At 53.1% G+C, this 19059-nt stretch overlaps 3 protein-coding genes across 5 annotated transcripts in view; 1 reads left to right on the top strand and 2 right to left on the bottom strand.

Moving 5' to 3' along the window:
- Positions 1 to 3166, bottom strand: part of LOC309885565 (uncharacterized protein) — a 37068-nt gene extending 33902 nt beyond the window's left edge. The window contains exon 1 of the transcript XR_014318815.1: positions 3113 to 3166. The gene's annotated coding sequence lies outside the window, so the exon portion shown is untranslated. The remainder of the gene's footprint in view (positions 1 to 3112) is intronic.
- GTF3C5 (general transcription factor IIIC subunit 5) lies at positions 462 to 10517 on the top strand (the record flags this gene model as incomplete). The annotated part of the gene is made up of 12 exons (XM_082775635.1): positions 462 to 614; positions 913 to 1138; positions 1380 to 1578; positions 2463 to 2658; positions 3138 to 3242; positions 3674 to 3788; positions 4437 to 4517; positions 5078 to 5175; positions 5728 to 5810; positions 6095 to 6237; positions 6934 to 7096; positions 10385 to 10517. The coding sequence occupies 11 exons, from the start codon at positions 462 to 464 to the stop codon at positions 7089 to 7091; spliced, it is 1557 nt and encodes a 518-aa protein (XP_082631761.1). The 3' UTR covers positions 7092 to 7096; positions 10385 to 10517.
- A 497-nt stretch (positions 10518 to 11014) lies between these two features.
- The window catches only part of RALGDS (ral guanine nucleotide dissociation stimulator), a 45911-nt gene continuing 37866 nt past the window's right edge, over positions 11015 to 19059 (bottom strand). For 2 of the 3 annotated variants that reach the window (XM_082775634.1, XM_082775632.1), the window contains exons 2-18: positions 17137 to 17247; positions 16467 to 16660; positions 16144 to 16218; positions 15786 to 15979; positions 15254 to 15375; positions 14914 to 15129; positions 14686 to 14789; positions 14300 to 14384; positions 13557 to 13634; positions 13372 to 13458; positions 13028 to 13060; positions 12680 to 12801; positions 12463 to 12558; positions 12127 to 12328; positions 11636 to 11962; positions 11383 to 11497; positions 11015 to 11198 (exon numbers count right to left, since the gene is read on the bottom strand). In XM_082775634.1, coding sequence (XP_082631760.1) covers positions 11023 to 11198; positions 11383 to 11497; positions 11636 to 11962; positions 12127 to 12328; positions 12463 to 12558; positions 12680 to 12801; positions 13028 to 13060; positions 13372 to 13458; positions 13557 to 13634; positions 14300 to 14384; positions 14686 to 14789; positions 14914 to 15129; positions 15254 to 15375; positions 15786 to 15979; positions 16144 to 16218; positions 16467 to 16660; positions 17137 to 17247 — 2337 coding nt within the window. In that variant the 3' untranslated portion in view covers positions 11015 to 11022. The remainder of the gene's footprint in view (positions 11199 to 11382; positions 11498 to 11635; positions 11963 to 12126; positions 12329 to 12462; positions 12559 to 12679; positions 12802 to 13027; positions 13061 to 13371; positions 13459 to 13556; positions 13635 to 14299; positions 14385 to 14685; positions 14790 to 14913; positions 15130 to 15253; positions 15376 to 15785; positions 15980 to 16143; positions 16219 to 16466; positions 16661 to 17136; positions 17248 to 19059) is intronic. The other variant, XM_082775633.1, reaches the window with a different exon arrangement.

Raw genomic sequence — 19059 nt, 5'->3', positions numbered from 1 at the left:
AGCAGGGGAAGGAGAATTGCTCCCAGTCCTCTGCCTGCCTGGCTTGGAGCTGTTGCAGCGCGAGCAGTGCCAGGGCAGCCAGGGAATGGAGGCACAGGGGCAGCGCTGGATATGGGATGCACAGGGTGTATACATTGAATATAGGATGCCCAGGAGGCAGAGCTGGATGTAGGCTGCCTCCCCTTCCCCAGACCAAACACCCCCAGCTCCCTCAGCCGCCCCTCACAGACTTGTTTCCAGACCCCTCACCCGCTTCACATCCCTGCTCTGGACACACCACAGCACCTCCACATCCTTGTCGTGAGGGACCCAAAACTGAACCCAGCACTCGAGGTGCTGCCTCAGCAGAGCAGGGCAGAGGGGGAAACACCTCCCTGGCCCTGCTGGGAACCTTGGAGGCGCGGAACCATCGCGCTGAGGCCGCGGGGAGGCGCCGGGCGGCTGCCGGGCGGGCCGGGGAGATGGCGGCGGGCGGGAGGTGCTGGGGGGAGAGGGGCTCGGCTGTGGTGCAGGTGCCCCGCACGCCGCGCATGGTGTCCGTGGAGTACCCGGGGCTGGTGCGGGATGTCGGAGCCGTGCTGCGGACCCTGGGAGGAGAGGAAGGGGTGTCGAGGGTGAGGGGTTGCTGGGGAGCGCGGTCCGAGGCTTTGGGTAGGGTGGGGGTGAACGGGGGGCTGGCGTTGGGATCCCCTCGTTGGGGTCCCCCTGTTGGGATCACCTCATCTGTGGGCTGCTGGGGTTTAGGGGTGGCTTGTCGCGAGGTTTCGGGGTGATGCGGCTCGCCTGGGCCGCAGCCGTGTGAGGGAGGTGGGACGGGAGGTGTCAAATGGGGTGGGAGCACCCTTGGGTGCTGCAGGGAGCCGCCAGCCCTGGTGCTGCTAACAGAGACTGGCCCTGTCCTCCCCGACACAGATCTACGCCGACCCTGCCAAAAGGCTGGAGCTGTGTTTCCGCCCCAAGGACCCTTACTGCCACCCCGTGTGTGCCAACCGCTTCCCCACCTCCACCATGCTGCTGAAGGTGAGGAGGAGGACCACGAGGAGGAAGACACAGGCAGACACAGAAGAGCCAGCCCAGCCAGAAGTCCACTTTGAAATGGAAATCATTGGGATTGTCACCACCGTTTACAAATTTCAAGGTAATACCTGTGTTTGGGTCCGCAGGGCGTAAAGGTTGATGAGAAGGGCTGATGGGAAAGGGAAATGTTTCCCCTGAGGAATTTACGACTGCAAAGAAAAGCAAGTCGTCTGTTGTTACAGCCTCCTTTCTGTATAAACCTTCACGTGGACTTATCAGACAACTGCTCCTGAAAGCTGAGTGTTGTGAGAAGTGTTATCTTCACAATGATTTCACGGTGTTTTAATGTTTCCTTCTCACAGGAATGTCTGATTTCCAGTACCTGGCAATGCACTCTGGTCCTGATGGCAAACAAACCTCCATGTATGACAAAGTCCTAATGCTCAAACCAGAGAAGGAAGAGTTTTTCAATAGAGATTTACCTCTCTACATCCCTCCACCAATTTTCTCACGTCTAGACACTCCTGTTGACTATTTTTATCGGCCAGATACCCAACACCGGTTAGTGCCTTTTCTCCTGATAAATAGTCCATGTTGGTTCTTGAAAAGAAAGGAATATGAAACATTTTGTTGGATTGATATACACTTAAAACAGGTTTTAAAGTTCAAGTTTCATTTTTCATCACACAAGATGCATCCAATGCATTCAGCGTTAAATATATTCTTCATGTATTTCATCAGTATCAGCTGCTGAATGCTTCAATAGAAGATCACTGCTCCACGCAGGACATGACATGCAGTGTAGGATGCATGAGGGTGGCTTTCTGCCTGCTTCCAGGGGGCTGGAGCTGAGTGCAGAGTATGGAGAGGCAATGCCGTGTGTCGTGTGACTACGCTCACTGCACCTGTGCCCTGCTGGCCCCAGGTTACTTTTGCCAGGAGAACAATCTGCAAGGTCTCCCACAAGAAACATCTTTCGTTTTCTCACTGCAGTCCTTCATTAACACTTAGCAAAGCAAACTTATCTTAATACCTGTGTTTCCATTTCACTTTGTCAACGTACTCTACTGATATCCACTAACTCCAGTAGAGCAGAATGTGAAGCCTATTGTGCAGCAAATATATTTTGTGCAAATTAGTTATCAACTGTCTGAATGGTTTCTATCAGATAGTGCAGGGCATCTCCTTCAACAGGCAACTAGAGGTAGTTTGTCCGCTTGCTTTTAAAACTTGAAATCACCTTTCCTCAGTGGTGAGTCCTTTACAGTTACCAGAGTGCTCCCTGGGGAGCTGGGGATAAAATAAGACCCACTCCTTACAGGGCTATATCCCTTCACATCAAAAATCAAAAAAACATGCTACATTTTTGTGTGTTCCTAGGAAAGCCACATGTCTGCGCATGCCACAGGCAGAAAGCAAACACAGTCCTTTGCCTTGTTTCCTAGGGATGGGTACAACAACCCCCAGGTGTCTGGTGAGAACCTCATTGGCCTCAGCAGGGCCCGTCGCCCACACAATGCTATCTTTTTGAACTTTGACGAGGAAGAAGTCCCAACAAAACCCCTGGATGCTGCTGTACAGACCTGGAAGAAAGTGTGCACCAATGCTGTGGATAGAAAGGTGGAGGAAGAGCTGAGGAAGGTACATGCTGCATCTCTGAGTTTGGCTGAGCACTCTACAGTTTCATGCTGTGTCTGCAAAGACTGCATGCAGCCATTTTCTCTGACTTCCCAGAAAACTGTTGGGATCTCAACTACTTGGTGGCTTCTCTTATGGTTTTCTCATTGTGACGTGAAATTTCCTGTTTAACCTTGTTCAAGATAAGGGCCCATTCAGAAGCCAGGCTTCTGAAGCCAGGCTTTCAGATTCAGTTCCCATTGGACACCAGCTGTCCTTTGTGACCGTAGCCAAATATGCATTTGCTTTTTCTGTTCTCTAATCTATCAGAGAACAAGGGTGCTGGAATATTCTGATAGGGATACCAGAATATTTGGCGTCCTGAACAGCTGTGGTTCCCCTTGTAAATGTCAGATATGATAAATATTTGTTAAGGCATGACAATGTCATGTCAGGAAAGTGAGCGAGGGGCACATACCTGAAATGATGATGTATTATTTTAGCTCTTTGAAGTCCGCCCAGTCTGGTCCCGGAATGCCGTTAAAGCCAATGTCAACATCCACCCAGACAAGCTGAAACTGCTGTTGCCGTACCTGGCCTATTACATGGTAAGTCTGGGCATCTGCCCGTGGTCCTGGCTGAGGCTGCTAGGAGGTGGCGCAGGGGTGGATCACCTGGATGCTCCTGGCTCTCTGCAGGTTCTGAGGTCCCACCACTAAGTACCCGAGCTTCATGTAAAGAGGAAAAGGGAAGGCAATTTGGTCACACATTCAAACTGATTGTCCACCTGGCAGTGGTATCAGATTTTTTCCAAACAGATTTTCTTGTGATCTTGCAAGTTGATTTTTAAAGGCACACAAATATTTGGCCTTCAGTGCATAGATTGCCCATGTTTCAGTATGTAAATACTGGTTGTGAAAAGCAAGGAAGGAGTTAGTAAAAGAAATATTTGGACAATGCAGGAAATTACTAGAATTGTCTAAGAGCCTCTGCAGCACAACTATTTGTTGTAACCATCTACCCCTGTATGTTTACACAGCTAACGGGTCCCTGGAGGAGCTTATGGGTTAGGTTTGGGTATGACCCCAGAAAACACCCTGAAGCAAAGATTTATCAAGTACTGGATTTCCGAATTCGCTGTGGAATGAAATACGGTAAAAGGGCCCAACCCACAGGCACCCTCTTTGCTTTCTGGTTAATCCTTGTAGTTCTTTTCATTTGTTTTCAAACTTTTTTGCTATATCTGCTTTGATGAAAAGGACATCTTTTATAAACTCCTTTAAAACCTTATTTTATACCATGCGGTATTTCTACCCTCATTTGGCACATCCCAAACCCCAGGAACAGCTGGCTGACTTTCCATAGAAAATAATATGGAATTTTCTGGAATTCTATGGAATTTTATGGAAAATTCTATTCTATTTCCGTAGATTCTGTTGCTTCCATGGTAGCTTTCCCTCGGTGAACTCAACGTTTGTGCAGGGCACCAGGTCTGAGGCTTTAGGACAAAGGTTCCCTTGCACTGTGACTTTGTAGAGGGAAAGTTGAGGGAAAGGACCTTCTGGGTCATGTAATATGTCCACAAGAGAGCTGACATCCAGTCATGATCAGATCTTATAGATCCCTCTTTCCAACCAAAAGGGTTTTTGTTTATGTGACACCTCTCCTCTCCCCATCTCGCAAATTCAGCATATCCCAAAGATCATTTCACACGCTAGTCCAGCACCTCTATTACGGAGCTAGTGCTACTCTGCAGAATGCTTACCTTCAGTTCATTATTGGTTTTCTTTTTTCACCTCTAGGTTATGCACCTAACGATATGCCAGTGAAAGCAAAACGCAGCACGTATAACTACAGCCTGCCCATCACTGTCAAAAAGCCAGGTATGCTGTGCCAGCAGATGGGATGTCTGGCTCTGCTCTTTCTTTGGGTTACTCCATCTTAGTCTCAGGTGGTGAAAAGTCTTCCTGCATTCCAGCTGAGCCAAAATTGGCACTCCCTCCCTATTTGTAGTATTATGCTGTTGTTAAAACCAACAAGAGAGTCTCCTGGACAGTGTTTGGAGAAGCTTTGATACATGTCTGGCTGAGCCAGACAGAAGAGAGATCCATAAGCAACATTGTGAGAACTCAACATGCACTTGTGTTTGGTGATAGTGCAGCACAGATTAGGTGGGGAGGGTTTTTTGTTTGTTTTGGTTTGTTTCTTTGCCAAAGGAAAGTAGAAAAGATTAAAAGTATCAACAAAGCTGCTGTGGAAGGAACACAGCCAAATTCACCACCTTTCTGGAGACTGATCTGCTCTGCAGAAACATCTCTGAAGAATGAGCAGTTCATTTGCTGGGTTGCTGTTTTTTGCTGATCAGTAAAGTTGCAACATAGAGAAGCGACAGTACAATGCTACAGTGAAATATGTCCCTAATTGTGCCTCTGTTGCCTTTCAGTAAGTCATACAGTCAGCGTGCATGATCTGAAGCAGGGACTTGGTACTTCTGGTTCATCCAGTGCAAAAAAGTCTGCCTCCAGCAGGTATAAGCTGAAGGTAAGCGTTACTCTCTTTTACCAGAATCTTGAAATAGTATCGTAAAAAGGAAACGTTTCCTATTTTATAAGTCATTAGGGGCACAGATTTCTCTTTGAGACCTGAATGAGTTGATGGGTAAAAGCTTACCTGGGAAGCTGCTAGCTGAACGTGTCACTCCAGAACTTCATCTGCTGTTCACTGAATATATTTCTTACACGCTGCAAGATGGAAATTGTAGTCTTACCCCTAGTCTTAAACATGATGAGCGTTTTGTTTCAGTTTATAAAGTTGGAGAACTTTATGGGCAGCAAAGTGCAAAACATTGCCGTGTGTTTATCATCTTGCAGAATCCAGCAAGGCAAAATAAATATTTAAACAGGAGTCTATTTTTTTCCTCCTTTTTGCTAGAACAAAACTTCTGATCCGCTGTTACGTAGTAACAAGCTACAGCTAGAGCTGCAGCTTGGATATTGCCTTGGAACAGAATTTTGTAGGAAATGCTTTGTGCCAGGGTTGCCCCATTACACCACAAAACATGCATTAAATCCTTGCTATCTTTGCTCTTCTTAGGAATCCATCTACATTTTCCGAGAAGGAGCCTTACCCCCTTACCGGCAGATGTTCTACCAACTCTGTGACTTGAACGTGGAAAGGTATGGCACCCTTTCAGCTGAGTCATGTTAGAACTAGATTTCAAAGCCTGTTGTTTATATCCAGTCCATTACACTTGCTCTCCTTGACCAGCAACAAAAGAGGTGTTTAGTTTCTTAATAAAAATAGAACAGACTTTTATTCCTTTCTCATACAACAGCTAGGTGAATAACCAAATATGCTAGTCCAGCTCAACGAAACTGAAGTAAGCCACAGTCTGTCTTACTTGAAGCCTGCATCTGACTGTAGAAGACTAATATTTCACCCCCTTTTTACTCCTTTTTAGCTTACAGAAAATCATCCATCGGAATGATGGTGCAGAGACAGAATGCACAGAGCGGGATGGGTGGTGCCTTCCGAAGACGAGCGATGATCTGCGCGATAGCATGTCCCTGATGATAAAGCAGATCATCAGATCCACTAGACCTGGTAAGGATGTTTCTGAACCTCAGAGTACTGAGCAGTGTAGTACTACCTACCTGATGACATTGAGATGTTGTGTACTGAATCAGGATATTGCCATCAATGCTGGGGAAGCAGCGTTGCTTTATTTGCAGCCTCTGTGCAGAATTAAGTGCTCTTTAACACCTGGTGCTCCCTGGGCTTTAGTGCATCACAGTGTACAAGCTGCAGCTGTTGTCCTGCACGTGAATGTGGGTTGGAGGAATAGCTAGGAGTAAAGAATTTCTTTTTAATCTTTCCTGTATTGTAGCTTTCAAGTTTTAAATGTCTTTGCCCAGCGATAGCGAAGCTATCATCCTTACTGATGTATCTCTTGGTGACATTAAGATTTTTTTTTCCTTTTTATTGATGGCATATATCTTACAAACAAGAAGCGAGGAAATTATTTTTGCTGGGCCAAATCAATATCCCAGTGAATTAGCTCAGAATCAGATAGGAGATGAAACATGACACTGCAGATCTGCTGCTGTTCTAAGAGCATTCCAGGGGTGTGAAAACATTGCTTTTTTCCTTTTTAAAAAATTCTATTAAGATGTGCAACCTTAGCTGTGATCTTCAGATTTTTTCTGCCTTTCTCTTTTTGTTTTACGAACTCTGCTGTATATTCTCCCATGTTGCACTGAGATGCATCAGAATGTCTTCCTCTCTTTCTTCCCAATGAAGCTCTTTTCTCAAGTACAACAAGCAATGAAGATGGCAAAGAGCAGCTGGCATATGAGTCTGGAGAGGATGAGGATGATGAAGAGGAGGAGGAAGAGGACTTCAAGCCTTCTGACGGGAGTGAAAATGAAATGGAAACAGAAATTCTGGACTATGTGTGAATTTGGTGAGTAGTCTTGCTGCTGTTGGACAGAATATTCTTGGCTCTTGTTCCTTGAGTGCTGAGGGCTCAGCAACCATACACAGGATGTGGGAAACCAGAACTTGCACTAAGTTGCCAGCTACCTACCTGTACTGACTGTGGTACCTGCTGATGGCTGTCATTTTGGATGTTCAGGAGGCATTGCCCACATTTCCATAATTGCTGGATAATAAGCCCTCAAGACATTGACAGGGGATATAGATTTCTTGCTGGCCTCCAAATGGCATTTAATGTAGCATCTCAACAGGCTGCCAAGAAGAGAGACCAGAGTCCAAACCATCTGGAAATTACACCTGAAAACAGAAGTTGCAGTCCCGTATCTCTCCGTCTATGAGAAGTACACCTTGTCTGGGTTGATGGCCATGTGGAAAATAGAAAAACTGCCCAAGGAGGTGCTGAGGGAAAGCACCCCGATGTTACTCGAGTCCATAAAGGCAGGGTGCTGCTCTTTCCTTTGACTAAGGTGACTTAAAATTCTGTGCAATGACTTCAGCATCAAGCCTAGCCCGTGATCCTGGAAATAAAGCCAGCAGGACAAAAACACTTCCTGGCAGTGAATTATTCCCTTCTGTTGGATGTAGCGTATGTTGTCCTTACTAGCTAACACGCTTCTCCATTCCATTTTGATTTTACCAGTAGTTAACAAAGACTGCAAGAAGAAGGCAATATAGCAGAGCTTCAGGCTCACAGAGGTTGCCCACTCTGGCCATTAGTCTGCTATTGCTGGCTGGATTGGTACCGTGCAGTCACGGAAATTAAAGATCTGCTGGCATTTCCTGGGTCTTTTTCATTCCCCAGAGTGTCACAAGTGGAAGGTTTATCAGTAGTGGTTGATAATATGCTCTACTGCATATATATTCTAATATCAGATATATGAGGACTGGCTCCTTATGGGTGCACACCCTATAGCTCACTGGGAAATCCTGTGCTTTGCCTTGTGCTGCTACCTCAGGGTAGCATGGGCTGCAACAATAAGTACAGAGGCATTTGTTACAGCTTTATGATTTTGTAAGCAGGGCTGTGTATTACTCTGGGGAGAACCAGCCAAGGTAAAGTGTAGGTGCTGGTAATGTGCAAGGCCAGAGGCACAAGTGGTTGTGCAGCAGATTTACCTTTCTCAATACAATGTAAGCAGGGAACTAGGAAAAAAGGAGAGATGCTGTGGGCACTCTACTTCCAGGTAAGAATACCTACCTGTGCTCAGGTGTGAGCAGGCACCAAGAATAAAATGCCAGGAAAAATACCTGAAGCCCAGCTTTCTATCAACAACAGGCCAGAGTTTACGTATTTTCCAGCTGTTTCTGAAATTCCTCTGTCTGGGAAGACTGCAGTTACATGGATGCTTAATTCTGCCTTAGTAGGTAATGACATTAGCAGCACTACCTACACAATACAATCCTTTAGTTTTCAAAAACTCAGCTTTAAAGTAATCTATGTAACAAGACAAAGAAATTCTGTGCCTCAGGGCTGTATCTATAATACCCACACTCAGAGCCGTTACACCACCCAACCAATCTCCACTGCAGTCTGTGCAATTATAAAATAGAAAATAAACATGCTGGCCATGCTAGGAAAGGAACCCTTGAACTCCAAAGGAACGATGCCTCAAACCAAAACAGACCACTATCCATAACATAAGGACCAACCCTTGCAGTTGCTCTTAAAACCATTGCTAATATGAAAAGGAGTAAAACCGGTAAATTAGAGGTCACATTTATACTATTGGAAAATGTTCCAGGCCCAACAACTCAGACTCAAACGACCAGGGTTAGTTGAAAGCAGGAATCAGATCTGCAAACAAAAAAGCCTTGTTTCTTCATTTAAGCCCAAAACAAAGCTCAACTCACGTACCGCACGGTACAACCCCAGGCTCAGTCCTTACCTCATCCACGGTCAGATCCATTTCCTTTCTCCAGGAACGGGCCAGCATTTTGGGAAGGAAGATAGGACACCCCCTGCCTTGGGGCAGGGACGTTTGAGCATTGATATTTTATTGCAAAGACTAATTACATTGCTGTGTACAAGTCACACTGGGCAGTGTGCTCCTTCATTGAAGTGGTACAAAATACATATGGTACAGCCAGTCCCTCCGGTGATGCTGAGCTGCCGAGGGAAAAAGGCAGGAGGGGAAAAGGAAGGGGACGGTGACAGCGGGGTGGGCAGGAGCTGGCAGGCACAGAGCGGTGCGGGGCCGAGGGGAGGCCCCGGGGTGCTGGTACCAGGCTCCAGGCAGGGAGGGGGGAAAACAGGAGGCAGGCTCTGCGTCAGGGTGCCAGGGGCTCCCATCATGTGCAGCGTGGGCACAGTGGGCCAGGCTGTGCCACCCTAAGGGGACATGGGGCTGGCAGAGCTGGTGCCAGCCCCGTTGGTCAAGAAGCAAGCGGCCTCTCCCTGCCTGGTGCCACGGGTCCCCACGGGTCCCACCACCTCCTGCCACCAGCCCTGGTCCCCCCAGCGTGAGATCGCAGCATTGCTGCAGCCCAGGCCCCTCTCCTGGAGCCGGGGAACGCGTGGCCCCTGCCCGGCAGCACGGACAGACAAGGAGGAGAGGGTGGGGTGGGAGGAAGTGCTTAAATGAGATGGCCCAGCAGGTCCAGGAGCAAAGAAAACATAAAAAAAAAATTAATAATTAAAAAAAAGTTTTAAAAAGGAAAAAAAATCCCCCCTTTGGTTAGTGTTTCCTACAGTCAATAAAAGAAGCATCTCTGCCCCTGCTCCATCAACTAGTGGGAAAGAAACAAGGGAGAGAGGGAGGCCAGAGCGGTCTGTGCCTCAGAGCGTGGCAGCGCAAGGCTACTGCTTCCAGCAGCTGAAAACAGCAGGGGGGAGAGGAGAGGGACTGGGCTGCAGGGCAGGGGGAGGCTGGGTTAGTAAAATGTACAAGTTCATCTCTTCTATTTACAACCAATAAATATTGAAAAAAAAAAAAAAAAAAAGTAAACATTTTCGTTTTATACAAAAGAAGTCTCATTGCTGCTTCTCCCATGGTCAGTGTTTGAAAAAGTCTGGTTAAAGCCCAAGGTGAGTGGCACTTTCTGGGGGGCAGGCGGCGGCACTGGGGTACTCAGAGCACCCCAAGCTCTGTCTCGCCTCCTCGCCCACCTGCGCAGACCCAGGGTCTCTATTTACACAGATTTGGACAGAAATTCACTCTCCTCTTCCTCGCTAGGCTGGCAGCTCTGGGGGCACGGGGAGGCGCGCAAAGCTTCCCCCGCCTGCAGAAGAGACACTGGCGTTTGATCTTTGGTGCAGGTTTGAACGCGGGCTGGCGAAGTCCAGCTGCATCGGGGAGAGGAGCGAGACCACGCGAAGGCTTCCAGTCATCGAGAGCACGAGGCGCCCGCTCCATCGCAGCACGCACGCAGCCCTTCCCGGGGCTCCCAGCTCCGGCACGGGGCTGAATCCTTTCCAGCGTGCCTCCTCGTCCACGGCTTCTCCCAGGATAAGGACGTGGAGGTAAAACCAACGCTGGGAAGCTCCCGGAGCAGCTTCCTTGCAAACGGCCCCTCTGCAGGCCTCCGCTCCCCGGCTCGCGCGGACACAAGGCACCTACGGCAGAGAGGCGGGCTCCTGCTCTGGGCAGGCCGGCGGCTGGACGAGTGGCGCACCGTGGAAGGTTTGAAAAATAAAAATAATAAAACAGAGAGATTTCCCCCCGCTGCCTTCCTGTGTAGAGGAAAAAAAAAAAAAAAAAAAAAAAAAAAAGACCTGATTGAAACAGGAGCTTGTGCAGAGAGAGGCGGAGGCCACCGGTTGCCAAAGCGCCCTGGCTCTCGGTGCGGGCGAGGGTCGCTCCTCGCCGTGCCGGTGGCACGGGGACCAGCCACAGCCGGGCCCGGAGCAGCCTGCCCCCAAGGCCCCGTCGGTGAGGGGTGGCAGTGGGGCTGAGGCTAGAAGATGCCTTTGGCGATCTTCAGGCCTTTCTGCTTCATCCTGGGCAGGGTGGAGCTGGAGCCGTGCTTGATCTTCACCCCCTTGGAGAAACCCCGCTTCTTCAGCACGAAGTCGTAGTTGGCAGCTGAGTTCATGGCGTAGAAGACGTTGGCGTTGTCGGGGATTTTCAGCTCTAGAAGTGTCCAAGGACAGGGGTCAGATGGGCACCCCGAAAGGGGCTGCGAGGAGTCCCTGGGGGCTGGCACCCCCCTGCTGCCACCTCCCAGCCCTGCTCCCCCCTGTGCTCCCCAGGCTGAGGTGTGGTCAGCTGGGGAGACAGCCAGGGCCTGGAAAGCCTCCCGCACCCCGGTACGCACCTCTCTCCTCCGAGATGATCTGAACGAGCTCGTAGTCTTCAGGCCGGTCCCCGTCCAAGTTGTGTTTGGCCATGGCCTTGCGAATAACCACCGGGGTCTTATCCTGGCTCGTCACCTGCAGGCACAGAGCATTATTAACCGAAGAGGGGACAAAACGCTGCAAAACCTCCCGCCTCCGTCTCCTCCCGGTGTGGGACATGCCCGCGTCCAAGCGCGGCGAGCTCCCCCCCCGCCCAAATTCCCCGCTGCTCACCAGGATGCTCTTGTACATGTTGCCGTTGTCCACGGCCAGGCTGACGCGGATGATGCAGCAGTCGTCGACTTGCTGGTTGTAGAGGGGCAGCGAGAGGGACGAGTAGCTGGAGATGCCGGAGACCGAGCGCTTGTGGGTGCGGGAGGCCGTCACCGGCGTGGAGGAGACGGAGGAGGACGAGGCACTGCTGGAGCCCGAGCCGATGCCCGACGTGTCCAGGGAGGAGAGGGAGGTGGATTCCCAGAACTGGAGGGCAGGGAGGAGAGGGGATGCGGAGGACACAGTGGTTTTAGCTTCTCCATCAGCCACAGACGGGGTGTACGAGTGCTGGGGAAGGGAGGCCAGAGGGATCTCACTGCCCTGCGCCAGCAGGGGACGTACAGCCACCGGAGGCGTGAGACCCCGCCACGCCGAGGCCCCCAGCCCCAAAGCAGGCTGAGGGCTGTCCCCACGTGAAGGGCACGCCTGCCTCCCCACGAGCTGCCCCGTACCTTCTTCTCCTGGCAGTCGGGGGACTCGGGGATGAAGCTGATGTTGATCTCCTCCACGTCCGAGCTGCTGGAGCCGGCAGAGGTGACGCTGACCGAGTCGGTGGCGTCCCCGCTGCACAGGTACTGCCCGCACTTGAGCTGGTCGAAGGACTTGGAGTGGGAGCTGCCGCTGGCACAGGGCTCGCTGCTCGGCGGCTGCCGGCTGCCGGGAGGGACAGGGGCAGGGTGAGAAGGGAGCGGGATGAGGAAAGGATGGCCCAGCACCACTGCGGCCACCATGGGGACGGCCTTGGCACCCGCCTCCACCCCGCATCCCGCCGGGACGAGCGGACTCACTCGCTCCATCGCTTGATGATGCCCGTGTTCTTCTTGGCCTTCAGCGTGTTGCTGGCTGACTCCGACAGCGGCTCAATCTCACACGACAGCCCGTAGCTGGGGGGAGAGGAGAGGAAGGTTGCAGCTCGCCGGGGCAAGGCGAGGGCTGCAGAGCTGGAGGCGATGAGCCGGGGGCTTCCCTGTGCAGCAGCAGCAGCTCGGCCCCGCTCGTGCTCACCTCTCGGCCTCGCTGAGCCGCTCCAGGCTGTGGAACCAGTCCACGAAGTGGTCCTCCTGCGTGAAGCTGTAGTTGTTGCAGGCCGACTGAAGCAGCTTGATCTGAGCGATGACTTCAAACTCCTGCAGCCAACGGAGGCAGTCAGAACGGATGTTTGCCAGCCTCAGCGCGCCCACACGCCCCTAAAAAGCTCAGCCCTGTGCACAGAGATCTCCCTCCCCAAAATGAAGAACACCACAGCAAAGAAAAAGAGAGATCGACCCCAAAGAGACCGGCAGAGCCTGGGCTTGCACAAAGCCAGCCTCCTCCCTCCACCCAGCTGTGCCCATGCCACGGTGAAGCTCTCACCTTCCTTCTCTTCTCAAAGTTGATCAGCCCTCCCTGGAAAAGAAGGAACAGAGGTCAGTGGGAAGCAGGGGAAGGAGAATTGCTCCCAGCCCTCTCTGCCTGCCCAGCTTGGAGCCGCTGCAGTGCGGGCTGTGCCCGCCAAGGGGCAGTGCGAGAACGGCCAGGGAATGAAGGCACAGGGGCAGCGCTGGATATAGGACACAGAGGGGGAAGCGTTGGATATAGGACACACAGTGGGGCAGAGTGAGATGTACGGGGAACCGCCCCCATTTTCCACTCCAGGCTGTGGGGATGCCCGGGTGGAGGAAGGAGAGGGGTTGGAGGATAGAGACGGAGGTACGTACGTCCAGGAAATCCTTCATGGCGGTGTCGAGCATCACCAGGTCTGTGAGGAAGGTGCCGAGGTAAGGAATGGTGCCCTGCATCACGCCCTGGGGGACAGCAAGGGACAGCCGGGGTCAGCGAAGAGCTGAGCCCAGCCCACAGAGCCACCAGGAAGGGGACACGGGAAGGGCCGTGCCCCACTCACCATCTCTCGCTGCTGCTGCTGCCGCTTCTGAGCCCTCTTGGGGTTGATCTCCAAGGTGGCGAATTTGGACGTGCCCTCCTGGGTGGTGGGGAGAAGTGGGGATCAGCGTGGGTGGGAAACCATTACAAGAGAGGAGCTAAAGTTCACACCCCCTTTTACTGGTGGAATTTGCTCATGGAGGTTAAGAGGAATGAGGGGAAAAGGAGGAAATCAAGGCTGAGCTTTTCCATGGCAAACAGGGAGGAGAGCCTCAGTGAATAGGAAAGGCTGCTCCCATTTCCAGCCCTCTGTATAAACAGCTCCTCAATGGGATGTTTTGTTCCCTTTTGTGTTTTGTGTGATCTCAGCCCCGTTCTGCAGCGAGGCTGGAAAGCTGCGGGAAGGACGCTGGGGCTGCAGCCTTTCACAGACCCCACAGCCCAACCTTAAACCAAGAGGCCTCCCGAGAGCTCTGCCCTTTGCACCAGGCTGCTCAAACGCAGCTGCCTCTGGGGAGCAGCCGTCATCTGGTGCACAGGATCATATCCCACTGCTTATCTCTGCTGGCTAAATTGCTCTGAGCGCTTCAGGCAATGACGACTTTTGGGTGGAGAAGCAGAAAGCCCAGCCTGCTCCAAACCCCCTGCCTGCAGCCCCAGCAGCTCCGCCAGGGCTGGCAGCTGGAGCAACGTGGAGATTTCTGCCAGCATCAGCCTAAGCTCCGTGTCAGACGTACAGCGATGTGGGTGCCCGCTTCCCCGTACCTTAATGAGAAGCTCCCGGCTCAGGGAGTGGTTGTTCTCGTCAGAGAAGATCTCCGAGAGCTCGTGGAAGGTGCGGAAGCTCTCCCTGCTCGGGGGAAACACAGGGGGAAGTCAGCAACGGTGCGACGCTTCCTCGGGCTCTCTTCTGCTCACCCAAATGACCCCAGCAAAGCTCGCAGCTCCAGCAAGCCTTGCTGTCTGAGGTTATCCCAGGGTGTTTCGGATGGAAAGGAGAAGCAGGCAATGCTGCTTTTATTTCCTCCTTAGATCCCTGGGTTCTGGGCAAAGCCAGAGCTGCAGTGATCCCCTCCATGCATTAAAGAGCCACAACAGCAGCACAACCTCCCCTGAGACCTCCCAGCAGGACCCCAGCAACTGCTGCTCACCGCAGGACCTCGTCCCACGTTTTCTTCAGCCGGTGAACAGCGTTGCACTGCAGAGCCGAGAGGATGGCTCGGAGGGAGGAGAAGTTCTTCAGGAGGCGGCACTCCTGGGGACAGACAAAGGGACCCCGTGTTAAAAAAAACAAAGCCAAGGGACCTGCTGCAATGCCCAGACTGCCAAACCCCAGCTCCGGGCAGGGGCAGGAGGCGAGCAGGATGGTGCTGTCCTACCCGAGCCACTTCGATCCACCGCTCCACCACTTTAGCCCTCTGCTGCGGCTTCAGGGACCGGTCTCCGAGACACGTGGCGATGACGCAGTTGGCCACGCTGTTGAACTGCGAGACCGTGGCACGGATGGTGGGTGCCAGGTGCTCTTTGCCTTTCTTGTCTCGCTGCGACCAGATGCAGCCCAGGCAGTGGTAAGGCACCACTTTCTTAAACAGCTCCTGGAAGATAAGGGGATGGAGACGTGGGTTTTTTTTGGGAAAAGAGGCAGCCAGGAGCAAGGGAGCAGGCAGGCTTGTGCCCGGAGCAGCAGGTGGGCAGAGCACCTTCTGAGTGAGTACTCACAGCATCCATCAGCGTGAACTGTTCCGCCACCATCTCTGGGGAGAAGGAGAGGAAATCCAACTTCCCGTCCCCGACCCCGTTCTCCTCCACCAGCTGGAACGTGCAGCCGCCGTGCTCCACAGCTGTGAGAAACGGCATGAAGCTGAGCACCACAGGGCGGCCACGAGCTCAGCACCACACCACACATCCCATGCCAGCCCCTGCAGACACCCACAGCCCACCTCAGAGCTCCTAATCTCCGTCTGCTCAAATAAACTAGGCCCAGGTAGAAGGACGGGCATTTTCACCTGGATACCAACGTCCACGAAGGATTAAAGGCAGATTAGCTAATCCCCTAAGAAATACCACCTCTAGTTCAGCTGGATTAGCTTCCCGGTGTGTCTCCATGTAAACGCAGGCAGTATTTACAGGGGTTTTAGCCACGTGGTGGCCAAAGGCTCCAGAGCAAAGGCTCTGGAGATCCTCAGTGCTAACCAGTACTGCTCTCCCTGCAGCCCCAAACACCCCGGTGAGCAGGGAACCTCCATCCCACCTTCTGCTTCGGTCTCGCTCTGCTCCTGCTGCTGGAACTGGGCCAGCAGGATGCGGGCTCGGCGCTCGAGGTCCGAGCCGGGGATGTTGTGGCGCACGTAGGAGATGAGCTGCTTGAGGCAGGCGAAGTCTGGGGGCTTGCGGAAGTCCTCCGAGTACTGGTCCAGCCAGGCGCCCAGGATGGAGGAGATGGTGCTGCGAGGAGAGGAACGCGGGCAGGCCCGTGTGAGAATCGGGTGCCACGAGGTACCCGTGTGCACCCACGGGCCCGTGGGACATCGCATGCCTCCACGCATGAGCCACAGGGCCATCAGCAGAGCCCCCTGTCTCTGGGTGACCCGCAGCGTGGTCAGACTTACTTCTTCAGCTCCATCCTCTCATCCACAACGTGCCTGGCGTGGTCCCCGTTCGCCTGCGCGTGGAGCTTGCCATACCTGGCAGGGCACAGCGAGGAGACAGTGAGGGTCCTGCACTCAGCTCTGCCTCTTCTCCCTCCACATCTCCCCCGGGGACCAGGATGAGCATTTCCTCCTCAACCCACCCCAAAACCTTCGTGCTGATGGGGCTGGGAGAAGCCCATCAGACCTCCACCGCGTGGCAGAAGATGCTGGAGCTCTCCTGGCCGAAGGGGCTCGGGCATCAGCCACCCCCAGCTGCATTTTGGGGCACGGGGCAGCCTCACCTGTTGAGCAGCAGGTCCAGCACTTGCTTGGTGGTGGCGAAGGCCCGGTACGTGCACAGGAAGATGGTGACGTAGGTGGAGTCATTGCCCTTGAAGGCCGAGACCAGGTACTCCACCAGCTTCTCCAAAGTCCCAGCCTTTATCGTCCGCACCTTACACGTCTCGTAGAGGTTTAAGGCCGACTCGTTCTCAAACTGCCAGGACAAGGAGCACGAGTCAGTGGGCTGGACGAAGCAGACACATGCAAACACGACGTGGTCCCATCAGCTCAGCAAGAGCTGTTCGGGTCTCAGCTGGGGCAGGGACCCCTGCAGTGCCTGGGACTCCCTGATGGGGTTTGGGGACAGGGAAGCCCCAGGGTTGCTGAAATCCAGCTGCAAATCAGGGTTGCCCCATTTTGCAAAACGAGGCTTCAGATTGTTTCCCTCAATCCTTTTTCCCATGGGGCAGAGGACAGCGGTGCTCCCAGCCCCCCTCTCCCAGATTAAATACCTCATTTAGGGATAAGGCTTGGAAGGAGCTCCCAGACCAGGAGCATCCAGGGGCACAAGAAGAGGGCAGGACGCGGGCTGGTATGGACCCTGCTGAGCCCCCAGATCAGATCACCCTGTCTGGCAGGGAAACATCACAAAACACCCCACGGAGCGATGCTGGCCGAGCCCCAGCTTACCCCCAGCCACCGCTGCCCTTTGTTGGCCGTGTGATGGAGCTGCACCTTCCGGAGCGATATGCTGTAGATCACACCATCCTCCAGCTCTTCTCCGATCTCCTGTGTGGAGCTCTGCGTGAGACAACACGATACACCATGAGATAAGGAGGGTAACAGGTGGCAGAGGTGCTCTCATGAGCCCGTACGGGGCGTCCTGGCAAGACAAAGGGATTTTGCTCCCCAAACCCAAAGCCGGCAGCACCAGCCCTTTGGGGCAGCTGGACCCAGAGCCCGCACCCAGGCAGAGCCAAGCCTCTGTGTCCCGGCTGTCCCCCTCCCTGTGGCCTTACGGGCAGTAAGGTGACATTGCTGCTGGCTCTGGATATAATCTTGGTAATCTGCCCCAAGCACCTCAAGCACTTGCAAGCCATTTTGCACCATGGATAGCAAATAATGGCCGTGAAACCAAACTGCCCATCAGCTCCAGGCAGTGTTGGCCACGCACACTGGGCAGAAACTCAAGAGGGAAGCTCAAATCTGGGGGAAAACCCCAGTGAGCAGCAGTGGGGTGGCCTCAGGGACAAACAGACAGGTTGCTGTACCCCCGGGGCACATCCTGACCCAGCCACGAGGCTCTCCTTTCTGCTCTGGGGATGTGGAGACCCCCCCAGATTTGGCCCAGCCCTCTCCCCACCATGCTCTGCTGAATCAGCACCTCCCTGAGAGGATTTCTGCAGATCCCTCAGCGGGGATCTCCCTCCCTCCTGAGCAGGGGGAGGTGACCACACTCAGGGGGGCACAGCACGCTGCCAGCCCACGGCTTTCCCTGCAGCCTGCAGGGCACAAAACCCCCCGTCCCAAACCGCCCCCCATGGACACGAGGACCACGGCTCCAGTCGATGCCGCACATCTCAGGAGATGCTGAGCAGAAAGCACCAAGCACAACCTGAGCAGACAGATCCAAGCCTGCTCTAACCTGCTCCTCATCACCGTCCTTTATCATCACAGCAGCGATCGCCGTGTTATTACCGCCCCGTGCTCACGTCAAACGCTTGTTATTAGCGAGGAATTAAGGCAGAGAATCACAACCAGCTCAGAGAGCAAGGGGAAAACTTTAAAGAGCCTCTTACTCACAGCTGTAATGAATGAGGACAGAGAATCCCTCAGGACAGGGTTATTGGACTTCTTCCTCACTTGCTACTGAACCTGCTCTTCTCACTTCGTGCCAAGGCGTTTGGCTTGCTGAAGCTCAGAGGTGCCATGAGGCTCCTAACTGCAGCTGTGAACACCCGAACCCATCCAACCGACCCTGGCAGCACCCACGCAGAGACAGACAGAAATCCTGGACGCCTGCATCCATCTTCCTCTGTGCTCTGGGATAAGTTACAGCAGAAATGTGCTTTCAGGTATAGACAGGCCTGAATTTCCAGAGCGAAACGCGCTCACCCACCAGCAAGGTGTGCCCTGAGCCTTCCTGCACATCTCCCTCTTGTCCCAGCAAGACTCTGGGCTGCTGAGAGCCCTGCCAGAGTGGCCACCCATGCCATCGGACATGAAAGTGAGAGCAGTGAGGTGCTCCTGGGCCAGGTGAGCTGCTCCTGACCCCACAAGCTGCTTCGCCTTAGCAGGGAACCAGGGGGACCGGCACGACCCCAAAAGAGCTCTGTCGACACCACTGCAGCCCCACGTCCACACCAGGCACTTGGAGCGATCCCATGCCAACCCAACTTGATCCTATGCCAACCAGGATGTCTGTCTTCCCCCTGTGGAAGCTGTTTCTAACACATAGAAGGAAAAGCTTTGGAAACTTCCCAGTTTGGGATGGAGGAAAGCTCCAGCAGGACCAGACCCCCACACAGCCTAACTCCAAAAAGATATTTGGCTAGGCAGTTATAAACCCCAGACACAAAGAGCCATCCAAAACCAGATGCTTGTTAAGATGCA

This window comes from Aythya marila, assembly GCF_965140915.1.
Source record: "Aythya marila genome assembly, chromosome: 19".
NCBI classification, from domain to species: Eukaryota; Metazoa; Chordata; class Aves; order Anseriformes; family Anatidae; genus Aythya; species Aythya marila.
This window is presented reverse-complemented; position numbering and strand designations above follow the sequence as displayed.